This window comes from Chiloscyllium plagiosum, unplaced genomic scaffold (genome assembly GCF_037043375.1).
Source record: "Chiloscyllium plagiosum isolate Xiang-an unplaced genomic scaffold, Cpla_swu_hap1 HiC_scaffold_12, whole genome shotgun sequence".
NCBI lineage: Eukaryota > Metazoa > Chordata > Chondrichthyes > Orectolobiformes > Hemiscylliidae > Chiloscyllium > Chiloscyllium plagiosum.
The window spans coordinates 107,080,069-107,101,743 of NW_028270150.1; the positions used below are offsets into that span (position 1 = coordinate 107,080,069).

General features: G+C 42.4%; 1 protein-coding gene and 1 long non-coding RNA gene across 15 annotated transcripts in view; one reads left to right on the forward strand and one right to left on the reverse strand.

Moving 5' to 3' along the window:
• Positions 1–21,675, forward strand: part of dgkh (diacylglycerol kinase, eta) — a 601,101-nt gene that overhangs the window by 395,795 nt on the left and 183,631 nt on the right. For all 5 annotated transcript variants that reach the window (XM_043694442.2, XM_043694440.2, XM_043694441.2 and 2 more), the window contains 4 exons: positions 5,391–5,493; positions 12,729–12,891; positions 13,753–13,861; positions 19,489–19,628. In XM_043694442.2, the coding sequence (XP_043550377.1) occupies positions 5,391–5,493; positions 12,729–12,891; positions 13,753–13,861; positions 19,489–19,628 (515 nt within the window). The remainder of the gene's footprint in view (positions 1–5,390; positions 5,494–12,728; positions 12,892–13,752; positions 13,862–19,488; positions 19,629–21,675) is intronic.
• The window catches only part of LOC122551881 (uncharacterized), a 421,034-nt gene that overhangs the window by 390,400 nt on the left and 8,959 nt on the right, over positions 1–21,675 (reverse strand). The gene's annotated exons all lie outside the window — the stretch shown is intronic.

Consider the following 21,675-nt stretch of genomic DNA (forward strand, 5'->3'; position numbering starts at 1 on the left):
AGTGTGGTGACCAGGACTTCACACAATATTCCATCTGTGGCATAACCAATGTTTCATAAAGTTGTACCAAGAGTTCCTTGCTCCTACATTCTATGCCTTGGCTTATGAATGCCATCCTGTATGCCTTCTTCACCACCCTGTCTAACTCTGACACCTTCAGGATCTACTTGTACACCAAGGTTTCATTGTTTCTCAGTGCTCCCTGGGGACTTGTCATACATTGTTTATATCCCCCCTCTTTAGACTTCTCAGAATGCATCACCATGTGCTTACCAGGATTAAGTTCTATCTGCCATTGCTCTTTCCAGTTTACCAGCTAATCAATATCAGATGTAGCCTGAGACCATTGTCCTCACTATCAACAACAACACCAGTTTTTTTGCTATCTGTAGACTTATTAATTATACCTGTTGCATTCATATCCATGCATCATTAATATATATGTAAAGTAGCAATAGTACCCGCAATGATCGCTGTGGTACACCGCTGGTCACAGGCTTCCAATCATGGAAACAGCCCTCAACTATCACCCTTTGCAAGCCAAATTACAGTGAAGTTTGCCAACTTGCCTTGGATCCCACAGCCTCTTAGGAAGTGAAAAAGGAGAAGGTGTTGCAGTTTTCAGCAGGGAGTCTATTACAGTAGTATGGAGGGTTGGCATCTTAGAAGATTTCTCAGATGAATCCATATGTGTAGAACATAAAATCCAAAAAGGAGCAATCACATTGCTGGGAGGGTACAGTGAGCCACCTAACAGTTTGGGTGAAATAGAGGATCAGATATGTAGGCAAATTTCAGGAAACTGTAAAAGTAATGGGGTTGTGGTAGGTGGGGATTTCAACTTTCCTAGCACTAACTGGGGTAGCTCTAGTGTAGAAAGGTTTAGAGGGAGCAGACATCCTAAAATGCATTCAGGTTAGCTTTTTAAGCAAGTATGCAGGAAGCTGGTCCTAGTGCTAATTTTAAGTAACAAAACTGGGCAGCTGGTTGAAATATCAGTGGGGGAGCATTTTGCAAACTGCAATTATACAGAACATAGAACAGTACAGCACAGTTCAGGCCCTTTGTCCCACGATGTTATGCCGAGCATTTATTTTAATCTAAGATCAACCTTACCGACACATCCCTCAATTTACCATGTGCTTGCCAGCAGTTGCTTAAATGTCCCTAATATATCTGAGTCTACTACCACCACTGGCAGTGCATTCCACACACCCATCACTCTCTGCGTAACAACCTACCTATGAAGTCTTCCCTGTACTTTCTTCCAATCACTTTAAAATTATGACCCCTTGTGATAGTCATTTCTTCTCTCGGGAAAAGTCTCTGGCCATCTACTCTATCTATGCCTCTCATTACCTTGTACACCTCTATCAAATCAATCTACATCATTCCATTAGATTCACAATTGTTATGGAAAAGGGCAAGGGTGGATCTGAAATTAAATTTCTCAACTGGGAGAAAGCTGATTTTAATGACATCAGATATGATTTGGTCAGAATGGACTAGAAGTAGCTACTTTCAGGTAAATCTATCTCAGAACAATGGGATGCATCAAAAAAGGAAATATGGAGCAAGACCAACATATTCCAATTAAAGAAAAAGGTGGCACCATCAAATCCTGTGAACTCTGGATGATAAGGGATATGCAGCATTTGATTGAGGGGAAAAAAGGGAGGTTTATTAGAGATACCAAGCAGGAGCCCTGGAGGATTATAGAATGTGCAAGAGGCAATTTAAAGGAGATTAGGGGAGCTAAAGGTCAACACAAAAGGATACTGGTAGGTAAAATTAAGGCAAACCCTAAATTGTATTATAGGCACATTAATATTAGAAGGATAACAAGAGGAGAAATAGTAGGGCCTAGTAAGGGCCTAGCAACTTGTGCATAGAGCCAGTGGTGTAGATAGGGTGAAAATAAATACATTCTGTCAATGGTCATTAATGAGAGGGATGATATGATTTGGAAATCAGGGAATAGGTTCTCTGATACAATTGACAAAATTATCATAGAACCTCGACAGTGTCGAAACAGGCCGTTTGGCCCAAAAGGTCCACACCAACCCTCCGAAGATTATCCTACCCAGACCCATTCCCCTGACTAATGCACCTAATCTCCACATCCATGAACACTGTGGGCAATTTAGCATGGCCAATTCACCTAAACTGCACATCTTTGGGCTGTGGGAGGAAACCGGAGAACCGGGAGGAAACTGATGCAGACACTGGGAGACTGTGCAAACTCCACACAGACAGTCGGCCAAGGCTGGAATCAAACTCAGATCCCTGGAGCTGTGAGGCAGCAGTGCTAACCACTGAGCTACCGTGCTGCCCCAAAGTAGATAAGTCACCAGGGCCAGTTGAAATATATCCCAGGTTGTTGAGTGAGGCAAGGGAGGAAATAGCAGGAGCATTTGCAAAAGCTTTCAATTCCTCTTTGGCCACAGGAGAGGTGCCGCAGAACTGGAAGACAGCCAATTTGGTATTCAAGAAGGGAGCAAGGGATAAACCAGGAAACTACAGGCTAGTCAGTCTAATCTGACTAGCCTGGGGACAATTTTGAGAAACAGAATTAATCAGCATTTGATGAGGTAGGGATTAATCAAGAACAGTCAACATGATTTTGTTAAGGGAAGGTCATGTCTGACCAACTTGACTGAATTTTTTGAAGAGGTGACCAGGTGTGTAGATGAGAGTAATGCTTTTGATGTAGTCTGCTTGGAGATCAGCAAGGCTTTTGCATGGGAGACTGATAGCAAAGTGAGAACCCATGGGATCCAAGGCAAGTTTGCAAATTGGATCCATAATTGGCTGAGTGGCAGGAAGCAGAGAATGACAGTTGTGGGATGTTTTACAGACTGAACACCTGTGTCCAGTGAGGTCCTACTGGGCTCAGCGTTGAGCTCTTACTGTTTGTGGTTTATGTAAATTATTCTGACTGAAATGTGGGAATGTTGATTAATGAGTTCGTAGACGATAGAAAATTGTTGGGGTGGTAAATAGTGAGGATGATGGTCTTATTTACAAGAGGATATAGACTGGCTAGTCAGTGACAAATGCAATTCAGTCAGATAAATGTGTGTCGTAAGCAGTTGGGCAGGATATACAGACAAAGTATATATAATGAATTATAGGACTCTGGGGAGCATCAAGGATCAGAGGGACCTTTGTGTCATTTAAAGTATCAAGACATTTGGATAAAGTGGCGTAGAAGGCACATGGTATATTGCCTTTATTAGTCAAGGTAGAGAGTTTAAGAAAAGAGAGGCCATGCTGGTCCTTTATAAAATATTGGTTCAGCCACAGCTAGAGTATTGTACCAGTTGTGGAATCCACATTAATGGAGGGATATGATAGCACTGGAGAGGGTGCAGAATAGATTTACGAGGATTATGCATGGGCTTGAGAGTTTCAGTTATGAAGAAAGATTGGACAGACTGAGGTTGTTTTGCTCAGAGCAAAGGGGATTAACAGGGGACACAATTTAGATGTTGAAATGTATGAGCTGCACAGATAAGGTAGCCAGGAAGAAACTTTTCCCATTGATGGAGGGATCACGAACAATGGAGTATAGATTTAAGGTAAGGTTGGAGGAGATGTGAGGTTTCCACCCAGAGGGTGGTGGGAAGCTGGAGTTCACAGCCTGAAAAAGTAGCACAGGCAGAAACCCTCATAACATTTAATAACTATTTTGATGTGTTCTTTCAATGCCAAGGCATACAAAGCTATGGGTCAAGTGCTGGAAAATGCAGTTGAATAGTTAGGTGGCTGTTTTGATAGTACGAAGTTAAAAATCACACAACACCAGGTTATCATCCAACAGGTTTATTTGGAAGTACTAGCCTTCAGAACACTGCTCCTTCATTAGGTACCTGATGAAGGAGCAGCACTCTGAAAGCTAATACTTAACTAAACCCATTGGACTATAACCTGCTGTTATGTGATTTTTAACATTGTCCACCCCAGTTCAATACCAGCATCTCTATACCTTGACTAGTACAGACATAATGGGCCGAAGAAGGGTATTTCTCTGTGCTGTCTATGGCTCTCTGACTTTTGCTGCATATGAACATGGACTGCTTCAGTATGTAAGGAGACATAATTGGTGGTGAACATTGCGGAACTCTAAATCTATCTGAACATCCCCACTTCGGCCTTGTGAGGGAGAGAATGTTATCACTGAAGCTGCTGAAGGTGTTTTGGCCAAGGACACGACCCTGAAGAACTCCTGCAGGCATGTCATGGAGCTGAGATGACTGACTTCAAAAGCCACAACAATTTTTTTTTTGTTTTTATTAATTTACAGGATATGGGTGCCACAATCTTGCCTGCATTTATTGTCCATTCCGAGTTGCCCTTGAGAAGGTGGCAGTATGCTGCCTTCTTGAACCTGTGCAGTTCATTTGGTAGGTAGAACCACACTGTTAGGGAGCAATTTCCAGAATTTTGACGCCGCAACACTGAAGAAACGGCAACATATTTCCAAATGCTTGGCATGACTCCACCTAGTGTAAGTGTTTTCTGTCTGACTCCCATTGTCTTAAATTTTGCAAAGGCTCACTAATGCCACATGTGGTCAAAAGCTGCCTTGATTTCAAAATCAGTCATCATCACCTCATCTCAATAATATGGTTGCAACCCAAGTAACAATTCTGTATTTATTCCATTGTCGTCGTCATCATCACTGGTGGCCCCTCACAGATAAGGTTGACTCTGTTCCACTCTCGGTGAGTCCATAGGCAGCTGTACAGATCAATGGTGCCACCGCAGGCTCTCTCTCACTTAGGGCAGAGGTGGTTGCAGGAAGAGGTGGGTGGGGTAGGGTTAATGTGGCAACGTGTTCCTTTTGCTGTTTTTGCCTTCTTCCACTTCCCGACAGCAAGTCTTAAGGTGCTCAACGCCTTCACTTTGGATGGTGTTGGGTCAGTGATGCCCAGGTGTAGGTTGGAATGCTGGATTTCACCAGTGAGGTCTTGACGGAATGACTGAAGTGCTTCGTCTGTCCACCTGGGGCTTGCCTACCATTTCAAAGCTGCTTGAGGAGTCTCATGCCGGTCATGCCGGATAACGTGCCCAGCGATCAGTGCTGCGATGCTCGGGATGTTGGCCTGGTTGAGGACGCTGATGTTGGTGTGTCATTCTTCCCAGCGATTTTGCATGATCTTGCGCAGGCAGCATTGGTGGTTCTGCTTTTATTCCATTGTAGGAATGTAACAAATTACGATGGCTTTAATCCTTTAAACCTCCCATTCGAGCCTTCTATGTCATTTAATGAATCTGGTTCTGATATATTCTCCAGGGTTTCTCCTGTCAGATTTAGCAATTATTTAGTGCATGTTATTTCCTTGTCAATTCTTGTTTCTCATGGATATTCTGTTGGGCTCTGCCAGGTTCACACAGCTTGCAAGGAACTGTATCCCCGAAAATGTCCTCTGGGCCAGTGCAAAGTGTCCATCATTCCTCCCACTGCACTGAACAGCATTGACTCTGATGGTAAGTAACAGCTCTGACAAAATCTATTACCATTACTGGACTTCTGCTTGCCAATCAGCATTGTGATATGAGCTGAGCCTTGTATAGGGGGTGCTGTCTAGTCCTTATTTCTTAATGTTGATTTTCAACAAGTGTGGATTCCTTGTAGCATTTTACTGAGAGCTTATGTGTAAAATCTGTCTCCAAAGATGTTGAACATTCAATTTGGTAATGCAATAATTGAGTTCAAGATGATAAACTGATGTAATCAGCTAAATCAAACCTGTGCCCTCTTGTCGGGAGGGTCAAGGCAAAGCAGCACTGTTTGATAGAAATCTTACAGTACTAGACCAGGTAAACATAATAATGACCGGAGAGTCAGGATCAGGAGTCACAGTCTAAGGAAAGCATCTTGGGTCTAAGATGAGGGGAAACTTCTTCAGCCAGAGACTGGTGAGCCTGTGGAATTCTCTGCTGCAGAAAGTCAGTGAGGCCAAAACATTGAATGTTTTCAAGGAATTTTATAAATAGCTCTAAGGGCAAATGTGTTCTAAGGCTATGAGGAGAAAGCAAGAACAGGGGACTGTGTTGGATGGTCATCCATGATCATATTGAATGGTGGAACACACTTGAATGGCCAACCACTCCTATTTTCTGTGTTTCTAAGTAAACTTATCCTTTAGAGATAGACCGTGCCAGATGATAACCAGGTTGTTCCTGTGATCCTACTGAAAAAAAAACCCTATCACTACCCTCCCTGCCCCCTCCAGTCCCACCCCCCTCCCATTTATCTTTCAACCCCCTTGGACCTCCCCCACATTCCTGATGAAGAGCTTATGCTCGAAATGTCGACTCTCCTGCTCCTCGGATGCTGCCTGACCAGCTGTGCTTTTCCAGCACCACACTGTTTGACCCCCACTTTCTCCTGAGAAAATGCATTGCTGAGTTTTAATACTCTCATTCTTCAGTCCAATAACCCCACTGAGATCTCTGCATTCCTCCCATTAACCTCATGCTACAGGTGTTCTTCACTGTACCAATAGTTGTGTCTATACCAGCCAACTAGACACTAGAATTCCGTCCCTTGACCTTTCAACAGAAAAAATGTGTATCTTAAGAATGCCTTTAATATAATAAAAGCATTCTTGACAGGAGCCTTATCAAAGAACATTTGAAACCAAAGAGACCAAAAGCTGTGTTCTGATGAAAGGTCATTTCTCCGAAGTGTTAACTGTTTCTTTTCACAGACAATGCCTGAACTGCTATATATTTGCAGCATTTCAGATTTCCAGTTACTTCAGAACTTTGCTCTTTATCAACAGCCTTTCAAAAGAAATGCATTCTAAGGAGTGTCTTAACGAAGGAACAGGAGAGAAATCCAGAGCAGCTGAAGACACAGTCACCAATGGAAGTCCAGAATGTGGCAGGGGTCAGAGTTGGGGAGTGCAGATATCTTGGGACATTGTTGGGCTTGAGCGGATTACTGAGATAGGGAGGGGCAGGTTCCATAGAGGGATTTCAACTCCAAGCTGCTGTAGATTAATAATAACGTGAGTGACATATGAACATGACTGAGTGTAAGTTATCAGATGGGAACAGAGTTCCCATTTACTTCCAGTTGATGGAGGGTGGAACATGAGAGACTGCACAGAGTTTGATGAAATAGCCATGTCTCATAACTCTGGTAAGAATGATGATGAATGGAGTTGAGGGGAGTGTTGGTATTTCACTCCTTTTTAAGGTGGTGATTAAAATTTCCTTTTTACCTTTTGTTTTCATCTGCCCTAATACCTCCTTTTCTGGTTCAGAAAATTTAGTAGGAGTGTTTATGCTCCTGTGAAGCATATAATTAAGAATTCTATATGATACAGAAATTATTAATTTTGCTGTTCCACAATTAAACACTCACTGGAGGAGGAGACTCCACAAATATCTCTGTTCTTAATGATGGAAGAGCCCAACACATCGGTGCAAAATATAAGGCAGAAGCATTCATAGCAATCCTCAGACAGAAGTGCAGAGTAAATGATCCATCTTGACCTCTTCCAGTAGTCCCCAGCATTGAGTTCTAGAACTTGCCATTTCCTTAGCCAAGCTCTGCCAGTATAATTACAATGGTAGCATCTACCCAATGATGTGGAACATTACCCAGATATGTCCTGTACACAAAAAGCAGGACAAGTCCGACCCGGCCAAATACTGTCCCATTAATCTACTCCCGATCATCAGTAAAGTTCGTTAGTGTTGAATCATACTTTCAAAGTGACTAGGCATTGTGCTGTCAGTGTACGTGCACAGTAAAATATTGCACTGGTTGGCTGTGCACCACTTTCTGGCCTGAGCGCCTCATTTCCCTCAGTAACCCTCATGCAATTTTCAGCCTGAATTAAACAACAAGAAACAACGCAAGAAGCTTTGCAAATCGAATGGTATGATGACATTGGTTTTGGGGATTTGCCGGCTGTTTCCTCTTTAAAATGCATTGGGCCTTGATTAACTTTGCTTAAAGGCATTCCTTTCTTGGTTTTGCATTGGCCAGTTTAGAGCTTGTGATCTTTGTTGAATGATGCTGAGTACTGAGTGTTGTCCCTTTCCTCCAGGAATTTCACCTTGTTATAAAGCCTTTCCAGTAATGTTAACCAAAATTAGATGATAGCAACAATATTTAAGGAGTTGCATTTTTACGGTGGCTTTTATATCCTGAAGGCAATGCTAAACATTTCACAATTGATAAAATACTTAGAAAATGTAGTTGCGATTATAACATGGAGACAGTGGTAGTCAATTTTTATATAGCAAGTTCCCACAACACCCATCTGAAGTGGCTTGGAGTGCTTTATCTTGTTAAACATATAGACACTTAAATTAGGAGCAGGAGCAGGCCATTCAGTCTGTTTACACCTGGTCTGCCATTTGAAAGCATCATGGTTGATCTGATTGTGGCCTCAACTCCCCTTTCCTTACTATGCCTGAGACCCATGGAATCCATTGTCAGTCAAGAATCTTTCTAATTCAGACTGAGCCATTCAATGATACACCCCTCACTGCTATCTGATAAAGAAAATGCTAAAGATCAGCCACCCTCTGAGAGAAAATAGTCCTTCATACTTACATTTCAAATGGGACACCCTTTATTTTTAATCTGTGTTCCCTCATTCTAATTCTTCCCATGAGAGGAAACATTATTTCAGCAACCACCCTGTCAAGCCCCCTCAGGATTGTGAATATTGCAATAAGTCCACCTTTCATTCTTCCAACCTCGAAGAACTATATAATTGTAACTTGCTCTTGATTGACCAGATTTATTCTTAGTAATAGAATATTAGAAAACAGGTATTAGTCAGGTCATATAATAGCATTTGAGATTGTAACAATACAATGTTTCAACTGAAACACAGAAATGCAGCACTTTTTCAAAATTGTACTGAAATGTCAGCCTCATGTTGAGATGTCTGGAGTAGAACTTGAGTCAACAATCTCTGACTTAGGAGAGAGGCATAACATCCAGGAACAAATGACAACCAGAGAATTAATTTAAAATTATTAGCCTTATATATTGAAGGAGTGAGCCCTGGTGATCTGGGTGCATGAGTTCAAAAGCAAGCATGGAAAGTTGAATTCTGGCAACAAAAGGTTCTGACTATCATCGTTGTTGTGACAGTTCATTCACTACTCTGACTGCTGCAAGAGAACTGCTGTCCCTGTGAGTGAAATCCCTTTGGGACTTTAAGATGACAGACCTGGCTCACTATAAACTTCATTCAGATCTGTAACCGCTGTGACAATGGCATTCGAATTTACCATGCAAGTCAGTGAGATCAGAAGAACATGTCTTCCTGGTTGAACACATTGGGTAGGATGTCCCTGTTCCGAGAAAGACTGGGTCATGGAATTGGAAAATTGGAGGCGTTGGGAGAGGGAATTTGAACTTTCCCTTTCAAAAAAAGCCCCACACATTTGTGGGCGGCACGGTGGCACAGTGGTTAGCACTGCTGCCTCACAGCGCCAGAGACCCGGGTTCAATTCCCGCCTCAGGCGACAGACTGTGTGGAGTTTGCACGTTCTCCCCGTGTCTGCGTGGGTTTCCTCCGGGTGCTCTGGTTTCCTCCCACAGTCCAAAGATATGCAGGGCCAGGTGAATTGGCCATGCTAAATTGCCCGTAGTGTTAGGTAAGGGGTAGATGTAGGGGTATGGGTGGGTTGCGCTTCGGCGGGGCGGTGTGGACTTGTTGGGCCGAAGGGCCTGTTTCCACACTGTAAGTAATCTAATCTAAGTAATCTAATCTAATCAAACTTCCCATTCGCCAGAGAATGCAGAAAAGGCCCTCAGCCCATTGAGTCTAGACCGGCAATACCTACAACTAAAGGCACACTAATCCCAATTTCCTGCACTTGTACCATATCCTTGAATGTTATGATATTTGAAGTACTCATCCAAATATTTTTTTAAAGGTTTTAAATTTTCTGGCCTCCGCAACCTTGCCAGACAGTGCATTCCAGATTGCTGCCACCCTCTGAGCAAAAATGTTTTTTCTCAAATCCCTCTGAATGTCCTGCTCTTTGCCATAAAACTAAGCCTGCCTGTGATTGATCCCTCAACCAAGTGGAACAGTTGCTCCCTACTCACTCTGTCCATACCCCTCACAATCTTCTCTGCCTCAATCGTGTTCCCCTTTAGTCTTCTCTGCTCTAAAGAAAATCCAAACCTATTGAGGCTTTCCTTATAGCTTATAATTTTTTCAGAGCCCCTGCAATTTCCTGCCTCATCTCCCACAGCAGCCTGGGATGCAACTCATCTAGGTCCGGGGATTTGTCCATTTCTAAGCTTGTCAGAGCCTCCAATACCTCCCCATTTCCCATGTCACACTATGCAAGTTCCTCCTTGTCCCCTTTTCTTAGTGGGAAGAGGTTTGGGTTGTAGCAGCATGCATAAGTCCTCTGATGTTGGGATTACCACTGGCCAGCCAAGAGGAAGTTTATATGTATTGTCCCACAGTATTGGCGGTGCCAGACCTGAACCTTTCCCCCACATGTCTCTCGGACAAAAGTATACTTAGCGTGGGAGGAGATGAAAGAAATGGGTCGTCAAATTCAGAAACTGTCTTGACTTGTGTTTCCTGAACCCAAGATGAAAGTCCAGCCCACTTAGTACATGCTGAAATTAATATAACTGAAGAGCTTGTATTTCTGGAGTGAAGCTTATGTGTGTGGCATGTTTAAGCTTTCATTGTGCTTGTTAGCACGAAGCTATTAAAAAAGGTCTTTAGTTAATTACAATGGTGATGACTGGGCACAAATAGGGTCTGAGTTGGCTCAGGTTTGGGAACTTATTTGTCTTGACTCAGGAAATTGCAATTTCAATCTTCCCTTCAGCACATCTTAGTATCTGACTCAATATGGATCCCAGTTTGTCTTAGATATTCCTTCAAAGTTAATTAGGTGAGAGATCAGAGATTAGAATTCCAACTGCTGGATGATTTGTTTTTGCACTTGAGTTCTCTGACAAGGGTCAAGAAGTCCTTGTGCATGTATTTTCATGCCGTGCATGTTCCTTAAAAGGCCAGTTCACTGCAATTAAGCTTCCTTTCACAATTAAATTCTCTGCAAGTGTGTAGTACATGCTGTCAGATTCATGGCTGCCTGTAAGTGGTTAACATGAAATAAGGTACTGGACTTTACTGTAAATTACCACTGCTTTGCCCTCATTGAGGAGAGTGTTCATCTTTTCCACATCATGATTGACAATATCTAAGTTGCAGAGGTCGTGGAGGATGATTAAGGGAGGAAGGTTGGGGTGGGATGGACATAGTTAAGAAGGCTGCTCAAGGGTGCGATTCTGTCTGGAGAAAGAAGGCAGACTGACTGGATTAGGTAGAAAGGATCAAAATGTTATGCTAAACTGCGACACTGAGTAATACTCGTGTCTTGCAGGGAATGTCCCACAACAAGATTCACATACATACGTAAGAAGCTAAGAATCACAATATTGTGTGAGAAAAGTGGACCCGTCCTTGACCGGAATTGGTGTATCCTCCATTAATATTAGCTCATCCAAAGCTCTGCCACCAGTATCCCAACACATAATTTAATCCTGCATTCCCTGTGTTTGCTGACTTACACTGTTTCTCAGATGAGCAGTGCCTTAATTGTAATATTCTCTTTTTTTCAAATCCCTCCATGTTTTGCACCTCCCTAGCTCTGAGCCTTCCTTAGTCTTCTTGAAATACCTACCCTTCTCTAATTCTATTTGTTGCACATTGCAAACTTTAATTGCTTTAGTTTTAATGGCTGTGTCCTTATCTGTCAGAGGCTAAGCTCTGGAATTCCATCCCTGAACTTCTCAGTTTCTCTTTAATAAACTCCTTAAGATTCAATCTTTGACCAAGCTTTTGGATATCTTTTCTAATGTCGGTGTTACATTTGTTTGGTAACATTGCTGGAAGTGCCTTGAGTCATTTTATGATGTTAAAGTATTTTATAAAATACAAGTTATTGCTGTTTCTAATTCTGTAGTTATATTATAATCCCTAAATTGTGAGCGTTCATTGAGTTTTTTTAACAACTCTCCATTGCTGTAACTACCTGGACAGACCTCATCAATTTGTGATCTACATTTAACACTGCCTTTATCCTGCAAATTTACTTAACTCAAAAATCAAATAATTCCAAATGTAAATTGTATTGTATCTTTGATCTATCATTTTTTGACAGTCCCACAACAGTACAGCAATGCTGCAGTGCAGTCCTGAGGGAATGTCAGTTTGAGGAACTAGCTTTCAGCTGACCCAGGTATCCTGTTTTAATGGGATACCTCCAAAGGAGACGTACAAGTCCCCTGGCCTTCAGTGCCATGAGGAATATACTTCCTCAGCCAAGACTATCACATACAGATTGACCTGTCATTTATCTTGTTCATTCATTGATGAACCTTGCTTTAGACAAATTGACTGCTGCAATTGTATATATCAAGAGTGTCTGCACTTCTTAATCCTACTTCGGTTGGAAAGCATTTTGAAAAGTGATTAAGTATTGTAAAATGATGATGTGCTGAATAAATGTTTCTGTTCCACACTGTCCATAAATTGGCCAATGTGGCGAATAAGTGAATAGGAATTGAAATTACTTTTGCTCATGTCATAGAGAGCTTATCCAAATGTACAGAACTGTTTTTGATGTTCCTGTTTCATATTATTAAGTCTGCCTGAGGATCATTGGAGGACAAATTGAGCCTGATGTGCTGACTGTCCTCTGTACAGGTTTCTGGAAAGCCAGTTGTCCACCATCTTGCGCCAGCCCACTTTTAGTCTTTGTCAACTCTAAGAGTGGAGACAATCAAGGAGTAAAGTTCCTCCGAAGGTTCAAACAGTTATTAAACCCGGCTCAGGTCTTTGATCTTATGAATGGAGGACCTCATCTTGGGTAAGGATGAAAATAATTGAACTTGTTCAATACATACCTATCTGTCTCATTTTCTATGGAATATTATGTCTGCTATAAAGCTATTAAGAACATGGCTCATTCATCTCTGATCTAGTGTCTGCTAAGAGGGCAGAAATTTGCAAAAGGTGGCATGGAACTTGAGTACTGCTGCAAGTTAATTACAATTTTTTGACTTTGCACACATCAGGACAGTTTACAAGAATACCTCTTGAACCAGAAAACCGGTATTTGTAATGTATGAGAGGAGAAAGATCAGATATCTTTTTGCAGGTGAAAATCCATTTCTGTCAAGATCACTGACTTGTGAAATCAGCAGCATGTTATTGAATAGAGATTTCAGCAAAGAATTTCAGTGTTGCCCTGTTTTGAGTTATTTCTGCACATGCTGAGTGGCTGCAATTATTGCATCTACTTGTGATTTATACACAGAGGGGTTCTGTGATTTGTTTAGGAATAAGTGTTTCACAATGGGCAACAGTTGATAACAGCAAGTTCTTTCTTAAGACACTGTAATCTTAGAGCAACATGGAATCTTGAAAACATTGACTTCACATTGACCAGGTTTTATTTGAATCTCTGCTTCAGAATAGTAGAATTGTCTTTTCTTCATTAGAATGCTGTGTAACTTGCAATCAGAAATAAAATCAAAACACAGTAATTCGTCATAATGCCTGGCACCGCTTATTGGTTTTTTTTTCAGATGATCTTTTATCATTGACCTGAAACTTTAACTTGCATTAACTGTTTCTCTCTCCCCAGGCACTGCTTGGCCTGCTGAGTGTTTCCAACATTTTCTGCTGTTGTGCTTTGATTAGTTGTGTTCTTTTTTTTTCTTTTCAGTTTACGGTTGTTTCAAAAATTTGACAATTTCCGTATTCTGGTTTGTGGAGGAGATGGAAGTGTTGGATGGGTTTTATCTGAGATTGATAAATTAAATCTGCACAAGCAGGTAAGAAGCTGACATGTAAATATGAAAATGGTTCCTAATCTCCGAGAAAATGAATGCATTTCGGCTATATTTTAGGATTTTGTGAGTTGGTCACTTCTGATCGCTGAATCCAGGTTGGCAGACACTTTCTATAAATGTTTCACTTGGATATTAACATATAATAATTGACTGCAAATTTACTTAGCATTTCCCACTTTTTCCACAACCACGCAATGGCTGGCTTCCACCTCATAAGACACCATGATGTGGTTTCACCTGACGAAGGAGCAGACTGCCAAAAGCATGTGATTTCAAATAAATCTGTTGGACTGTTGGTGTCGTGTGACTTCTGACCTCGTAAGGTGATAGTTTGCGGGCATGGTGGTCATCTCATGTGGCACAGGACTCTGCTGTGGCAGTGTTAGGTGTGTGTGCTACATATGAAGGCAGTGAGCAGTTGGATGATTCACTAGACTGTTGACAGGCAGCTGAGCTTTTTCTTTCTGCTCACTTCACAATCTCTCTATGATACTTATCCTGGTGCACTGGCCTCTCCCTCCAAGAGACTGATATTTGTGCAAATGCTGCAGGAATGTTGACTTTCTCTGCTAAATTAAGGTACTATTGCACCACCTAGAGATTTGCCTGTGACAAAAGAGTCATTAACTTTGCTAAATTTGTTGGTTTGATATGACATGCAACTGTACCACAACAGGTGGGCTTTCTATGGTGTCTAGAACTTTCTCATTGACATTGTCCTCCACAGAGTAGAGCTTACACTAGTGTTCCATCTATCTTTTCAACTTTTATTATGATCAGTGATGACATCTTGCCTTTGTTTTAAATGCAGCTGTTTGTTTGCTGATAGACCTGTTGGCTTTTTGATTCTTCCATACACATCCCTAGCATTCACTGTGTCAAAGAACATCTCATTATTCTTACAAAGTAGTAATCAGTAATCATTGTCATGAGGTCCAGCAGTGTGTTGGAGTATACTTTGAGCAGCTTTTAATGCATTCAAAGTCTTCTGTCTCAGATCTCTGATAAATCCTGAGAAGGTCCTGCTTGGTTTTAATGAAGAGGTTCACATTATTGTGATGGAATCTAAACCAGTCAGCATTATTTCACTCTTGCTTCCAGTGTGTCACATGTGGCAAATATCATGGTTTCTCAAAATTATGTTCATTTTGCCTTTGCACTCTGTGGGGCATAAGGATATTAGTTCAGTTGAGGACTATTGGTTTTTATCTGAGAACAATATTTCATACTAAGGAGTGATCTTTATCACGGTCACTGGTATGGTAACTGCATGTCTTGTGAATGTTGATCAGAAAGTCAGGTGATAATCACATTTAGCTGGAACTAGTGCCTAATCTTGGATGTCTCCAGGACACTTTATGCCATCGTTTGGTCTGAAAGACAAGGTTTGATTAGGTGTAGTCAGCATGGATTTGTGAGTGGGAGATCATGCCTCACAACTTTGTTAGAGTTCTTTGATGAAGTGACCAGGAAGGTTGACGAGGGCAGAGCGGTAGGCATAGTCTATACGGATTTCAGTAAGGCCTTTGATAAGGTTCCACATGGTAGGCTGCTCTGGAATGTTAGACCATATGGAATCCAGGAGAAGCTGGCAAATTGGATACACAATTGACTTGATTGTAGGAAGTAGAGGGTAATAGTGGAAGGATTCTTGTCGGACTGGAGACCTCTGACTAGTGCAGTGCCTCAGGGGTTGGTGCTGGGCCCATTACTGTTTGTTATCTGTATCAATGATTTGGATGAGAATGTACAAGCCATAATTAGTAAGCTTGCAGATGGCACTAAAACAGGCAGTGTCGTGGACAGTGAGGAAACTCGTCAGAAATTGCAGCAGGACCTTGATCAGCCGAGGAAGTGGGCCAAGAAATGGCAAATGAGTTTAATATAGACAAGTGTGAGGTCTTGTGTTTTGGAAAGCCAAATCAAGGTAGGAGTTTCATGGTGAATGGCAGGGCCTTAAGGAGTGTAGTGTAACAGAGGAACTTTGAAGTTCAGGTGTACAGTACACTGAAAGTGGAGTCACAGGTAGACAGGGCAGTGAAGAAGTCTTTTGGCACACTGGTTTCCATCAGTCAGGGCATTGAGTATCGAAGTTCGAGATGTGTACGATCATGAGAGGCAAGGATAGGGTGAATGGACTCAGTCGTTTTCCCAGGGTTGGAATTGAGGACGAGAGGGCATCAGTTTAAGGTTAGAGGGGAAAGAATAAAACGGAATCGGAGGGGCAACTTTTTTTAACAGAGGATGGTACGCACATGGAATGAGCTGCCAGTGGAAGTGTTTACTTCAGGTACTTTAACAACATTTAAAAAGCATTTGGACAAATACAAGAACAAGAAAGGATTAGAAGGATATTGGCCAAGTGCAGGGAAATGAGATTAGCGTGGATGGATATTTTGGTTGGCATTGACCAGTTTGGGCCAAAGGGCTGCAGGACTCTATGACTCAAAGTGAATAGACTGCTGGGTCTATTCGGTTTTAAAATAATCCAGTGATTTTTGAGACTTCCTTTGAGGACAACTTTCTATCCAATGAAATACTTACATTCTGGACAATCAGTTTTTAGCCATTGATCATTGAGATAGGCCCATGTGGAAAATGGAATGATACATTAGCATTATTCTTCTAAGCCACTATTAACATTGTCTTCCAAAGGCTCCAGTAGGTTGGTTAAATGTGAGTTAGTCTTTTCTCAAACTATGCTGATTCTTTTCTATTTAGCCAGGAGAAAGTCAGGACTGCAGATGCTGGAGATCTGATTCAAGAACTGTGTCGCTGGAAAAGCGCAGCAGGTCAAACAGCATCTCCAGTCACCTTTAGAACACTGTAAAATTCAGATCATCCTTCTGAAGAAGGACTTATATCCGAAACGTTGACTGTCCTGCTTCTCAGATGCTGTCTGACCTGTTGTGCTTTTCCAGTGCCACATGTTTTGTCTTTTATACTTGGCCTGATCTTTGTCTGTTAGATCTCATTTTCAAATCCTTTCCTACAACAGAAGTTAACTTGACTGTTCACTAGCTTCAGCCTTGTATCTTCAACATTCTGTTCAATTGTGTATTAATATTAACAACTGCCAATCTCACTTGAATTTACCAAACTTACAAGAATGTCATTTGAATATTGACCAACTTCAGACCTCACTTTGTTTCAGGTTCGAAGTTGTTAGAGCAGGCAATTGGCCTGTTTATTAACTATTTAAAACCATGCCATATTTTGTTGTTTGCTTCCTTGTGCTGTTTAGGTTCTTCTGCATCATTTATAGAAACTTGTTGTTTAATTGCCTGTCAATTTCCTCATCTTGACAAAAGTGAGGACTGCAGATGCTGGGAACCAGAGCTTAGATCAGAGTGGTGCTGGAAAGGCACAGCAGGTCAGGCAGCATCCGAGGAGCAGGAAAATCGACATTTCGGGTAAAAGCCCTTCATCAGGAATAGAGGCAGGAAGCCTCCAGGGTGGAGAGATAAATGGGTGGGGTGGGGCTAGGGAGAAGGTAGCAAAGAGTACAATAGGTGAATGGGGGTGGGGATGGAGGTAATAGGTCAGAGAGGAGGGTGGAGAAAGGTAGCAAAGAGTACAATAGGTGAATGGGGGTGAGGATGGGGGAAGGTAGCAAAGTACAATAAATGAATGGGGGTGCGGATGGAGGTGATAGGTCAGAGGGGAGGGTGGAACGGATAGGTGGGAAGGGAGATTGGCAGATAGGACAGATCATGAGGACAGTGCTGAGCTGGAAGGTTGGAACTGGGGTAAGGTGGGGGGAGGGGATATGAGGAAAGTCCTGATTGATGCCCTGGGGTTGAAGTGTTCTGAGACGGAAGATGAGGCGTTCTTCCTCCAGGCGTCGGGTGTTGAGGGAGTGGCAGTGTAGGAGGCCCAGGACCTGCATGTCCTCGGCAGAGTGGGAGGGGAGTTGAAATGTTGGGCCATGGGGCGGTGGGGTTGATTGGTGCAGGTGTCCCAGAGATGTTCCCTAAAGCGCTCTGCGAGGAGGTGTCCAGTCTCTCCAATATAGAGGAGACCACATCGGGAGCAGCAGATAACAATAAATGACATTGGTGGATGTGCAGGTGAAATTTTGATGGATGTGGAAGGCTCCTTTGGGGACTTGGATGGAGGTGAGGGAGGAGGTGTGGGCGCAGGTTTTGCAATTCCTGCAGTGGCAGGGGAGGGTGCCAGGAGGGGAGGGTGGGCTGTTTGGGGGGCGTGGACCTGACCAGGTAGTCACGGAGGGAACGGTCTTTGCGGAAAGGGGTGTGGAGGGAACTATATCCCTGATGGCAGGGTCCATTTGGAGGTGACGGAAATGTTGGCGATATGGTTTATGCAAAGGTTGGTAGGGTGGAAGGTGAGCACCAGGGGCGTTCTGTCCTTGTTATGGTTGGAGGGGTGGGGTCTGAGGGTGGAGGTGCAGGATGTGGATGAGATGCGTTGGAGGGCATCTTTAACCACTTGGGAAGGGAAATTGCGGTCTCTAAAGAAGGAGGCCATCTGGTGTGTTCTATGGTGGAACTGGCCCTCCTGGGAGCAGATACAGCGGAGGCGGAGGAATTGGGAATATGGGATGGCATTTTTGCAGGAGGTAGGGTGGGAAGAGGTGTAATCCAGATAGCTGTGGGAGTCAGTGGGTTTGTAAAAAAAAAAAGTCAGTATCATTAATGGAGATGGAGAGGTCCAGGAAGGGGAAAGAGGTGTCAGAGATGGTCCAGGTGAATTTAACGTTGGGGTGGAATGTGTTGGTGAAGTTGATGAACTGCTCAACCTCATTGCGGGAGCACGCAATGGCGCCGATGCAGTCATCAATGTAGCGGAGGAAGTGGTCGGGAGTGGTGCCGGTGTAACTACGGAAGATGGACTGACAAAGCGACGGGCATAGCTGGGGCCCATATGGGTGCCCGTGGCTACCCCTTTGGTTTCCTCATCTTCCCTGAGTTACTTTTGACATAGAATTAGTACAGTGCTTAATTTTTATTTCCAGAGTCTAGCTTTTCATTATCATTTAAAGTGAACCAAAATGTCTCCAATCAACATAAAAGTTTGCTAAATCTTTTATGCTTTACGTAATCCCAAGTTCAGTGCATCAGTTGATTTCTTTATTTGGTACATTTAAAATTAATCTATTTCTGCTACTTACTGAATTGTTTGCAATACTCTTGTGTCGCGATAATATTCACTATTATGCATCTGCTTAATCACAATCTCTCTAGATGTGTTTTATGACTTAAATAGAATTAACTTTGATTGCAGCCTCAGTTAAATTACTTTAATGATCATTATCTAACCTAATTGCAATCATTGTTGTGCTCCAGTTAATCGATTTGAAAGCTTTTTAATGCTCTTCAAAGTTGGTCCATTTGATGTCCAGTCTTTTGCCTTGCTGTACCTATTGGCATTCAGCAGTCAGCTTTGTGAGTACTTGAGAGGAAATGTTCTTGACTTAATTTGGTTATCTTGCATTTGCAAATCCAAGAAAGGAAGAAGATACATAACCTAAGTTGAGTGTGCAAAGGAAGCACAACGTGCAAAAATATTTTAAAATTAAAATAGAAGCAGTTGTTTAAGAATTAGGTTTGTCTGGCTGTTAATATCCAGATCATGCTATTTTACAGTGCCAGCTTGGAGTTCTGCCACTCGGAACAGGAAATGATCTAGCACGGGTCCTTGGCTGGGGTGGTTCATGTGATGATGACACACAGCTTCCACAGATTTTGGAAAAATTGGAACGAGCCAGCACCAAAATGTTAGACAGGTAAGTGTTATGTGAATATCTTTTTCCAATTCATTGATAGGATGTGGCGTTTTGGCTGGGCCAGCATTTATTACCTTCCCAAGTTGTCCTTGAGAAGTTGGTGGTGAGCTGCCTTCTTGAAGTCAAGATTAGAGTGATGCTGAAAAAGCACAGCAGGTCAGGCAGCATCGGAGGAGTAGGAAAATCGATGTTTCGGGCATCCTGCTCCTCGGATGCTGCCTGACTTGTTGTGCTTTTCCAGCACTACTCTAATCTTGACTCTAATCTCCAGTGTCTGCAGTACCCACTTTCGCCTGCCTTCTTGAAGTGCTGCAGTCTATGAAATAACACTTGCACACTGTAGTCAGGAATGGTATTCCTGCTTGAGAGATTTAGTACTGAGGATATGATAAAAGAATTAGCGGTGGGAATCCAACCAGATATGTAGTGATGCAATCCCTCGTCTGTTATCTAATAAACAGCTGACATGGTTTGAATGTGGTTCTATTAAATGGTAAGATTCAAATATACAACAGTTTATGATTGAATTAATATTTGTTATTCACAAAGGCAATTAAATCCAAGGGATGAATTTAAATTTGCCATTTTTCCAAGATGTTTCTTTAAGATAATTTGGCCTTCGAGCATGTTATTATTGTTTGAACTTATCAGTCAGGTTGCAGCCTGAATACTGCCTCATTTTGTTATCCATTTTCTATTCTCTGACTGCAAAGTTGGAAAATGAGATAGCATTTGAGTTCACCATTTTTCTGCAGCTCACTTACAGTTACAGAAGCAAATTTGGGGCGTGGATAGGTATGTGGGACTGGGATATTATATCCATGACAAAAACATGGATAAAAGAGGGACAGGACTGGCAGCTTAATGTGCCAGGGTACAGGTGCTTTAGGCAGGACAGAGGTAGCGGAAAGAGGGGAGGGGGGAGTTGCAATTTTGATGATGGTAAATATCAGAGCAGTAATCAGAGATGAAATAATGAAGAATCATCCAGTGAAGATTTGTGGGTGGAGCTCAGAAATAAAAAGAGGATAGTGACGTTATTGGAGTTGTACAATAGGCCCTCAAATAGTTAACAGGAATTAGAGGAACAAATATGCAGGGAGATTGGGAGACCTGAAGGAGCAATAGGGTTGTCATGGTAGGGGATTTTAAACATAGACTGGGACAGCCATAGTGGTAAGGACTTAAATGGGGTGAAATTTGTTAAGTGCGCTGAGGAACGTTTCCTCAAGCAGTGTATGGAGGTTCCACTCGGAAAGGAGCAAGACTCGACTTACTCTTGGGAAATAGCGCAGGACAGGTGACGAGGGAGAGCACTCTGGGACCAGTGACCATAATTCAATTAATTTTTAAGTAGTTATGGAGAGGGACAAAACTGGTCCACAGGCTCAAGTTCTAAATTGGGGCAGGGCGGATCTTGATGGAATTGTATAGGAGCTTGCAGGGATTGATTTGAGTAGTTTGCATGCAAAAAGACCTCCAGCAAGTGGGAGGCCTTTAAAAGTGAGATAGCTCAAGTTCAAGGTCTATATATTCCTGTGAGGTTGAGGAGCAATTTGGCTGGAATAGGGCACTCTGGATGACAAGAGATATTGAGGCTTTGACCAGAAAAAAGGTGTGGCTCAGGTACAGGCAGCTGGGATCAAGGGAATACAGGGAATACAGGAATTGACTGAAGAAGGAAATCAGGAAGGTGAAAAGGGGGCACGAAATAGCCTTGGCTGAGAAGATTAGTGTGAAACCAAAGAGATTCTTGAAGTACATTAACAGAAAAAAGAAAAACATAGGGAGAGCGTAGAACCCCTCAAGGACCAAAGTAGAAATGGGCACAGGAGATGGGTGAGGTCCACAATGAATATTTCTCCTCAGTGTTTACTGTGGAGAAAGGCATGAAGACTTGGGAACTTGGGGAAGTTAGTGGTCATATCTTGGAGACAGTCCATATCACAGTACAGGAGGTGTTGGATGTATTACAATATATGATGGTGGAAAAGACTCCTGGTTCTAACCAGATAAATCCAAGAACACTGCAAGAGGCTAGAGAAGA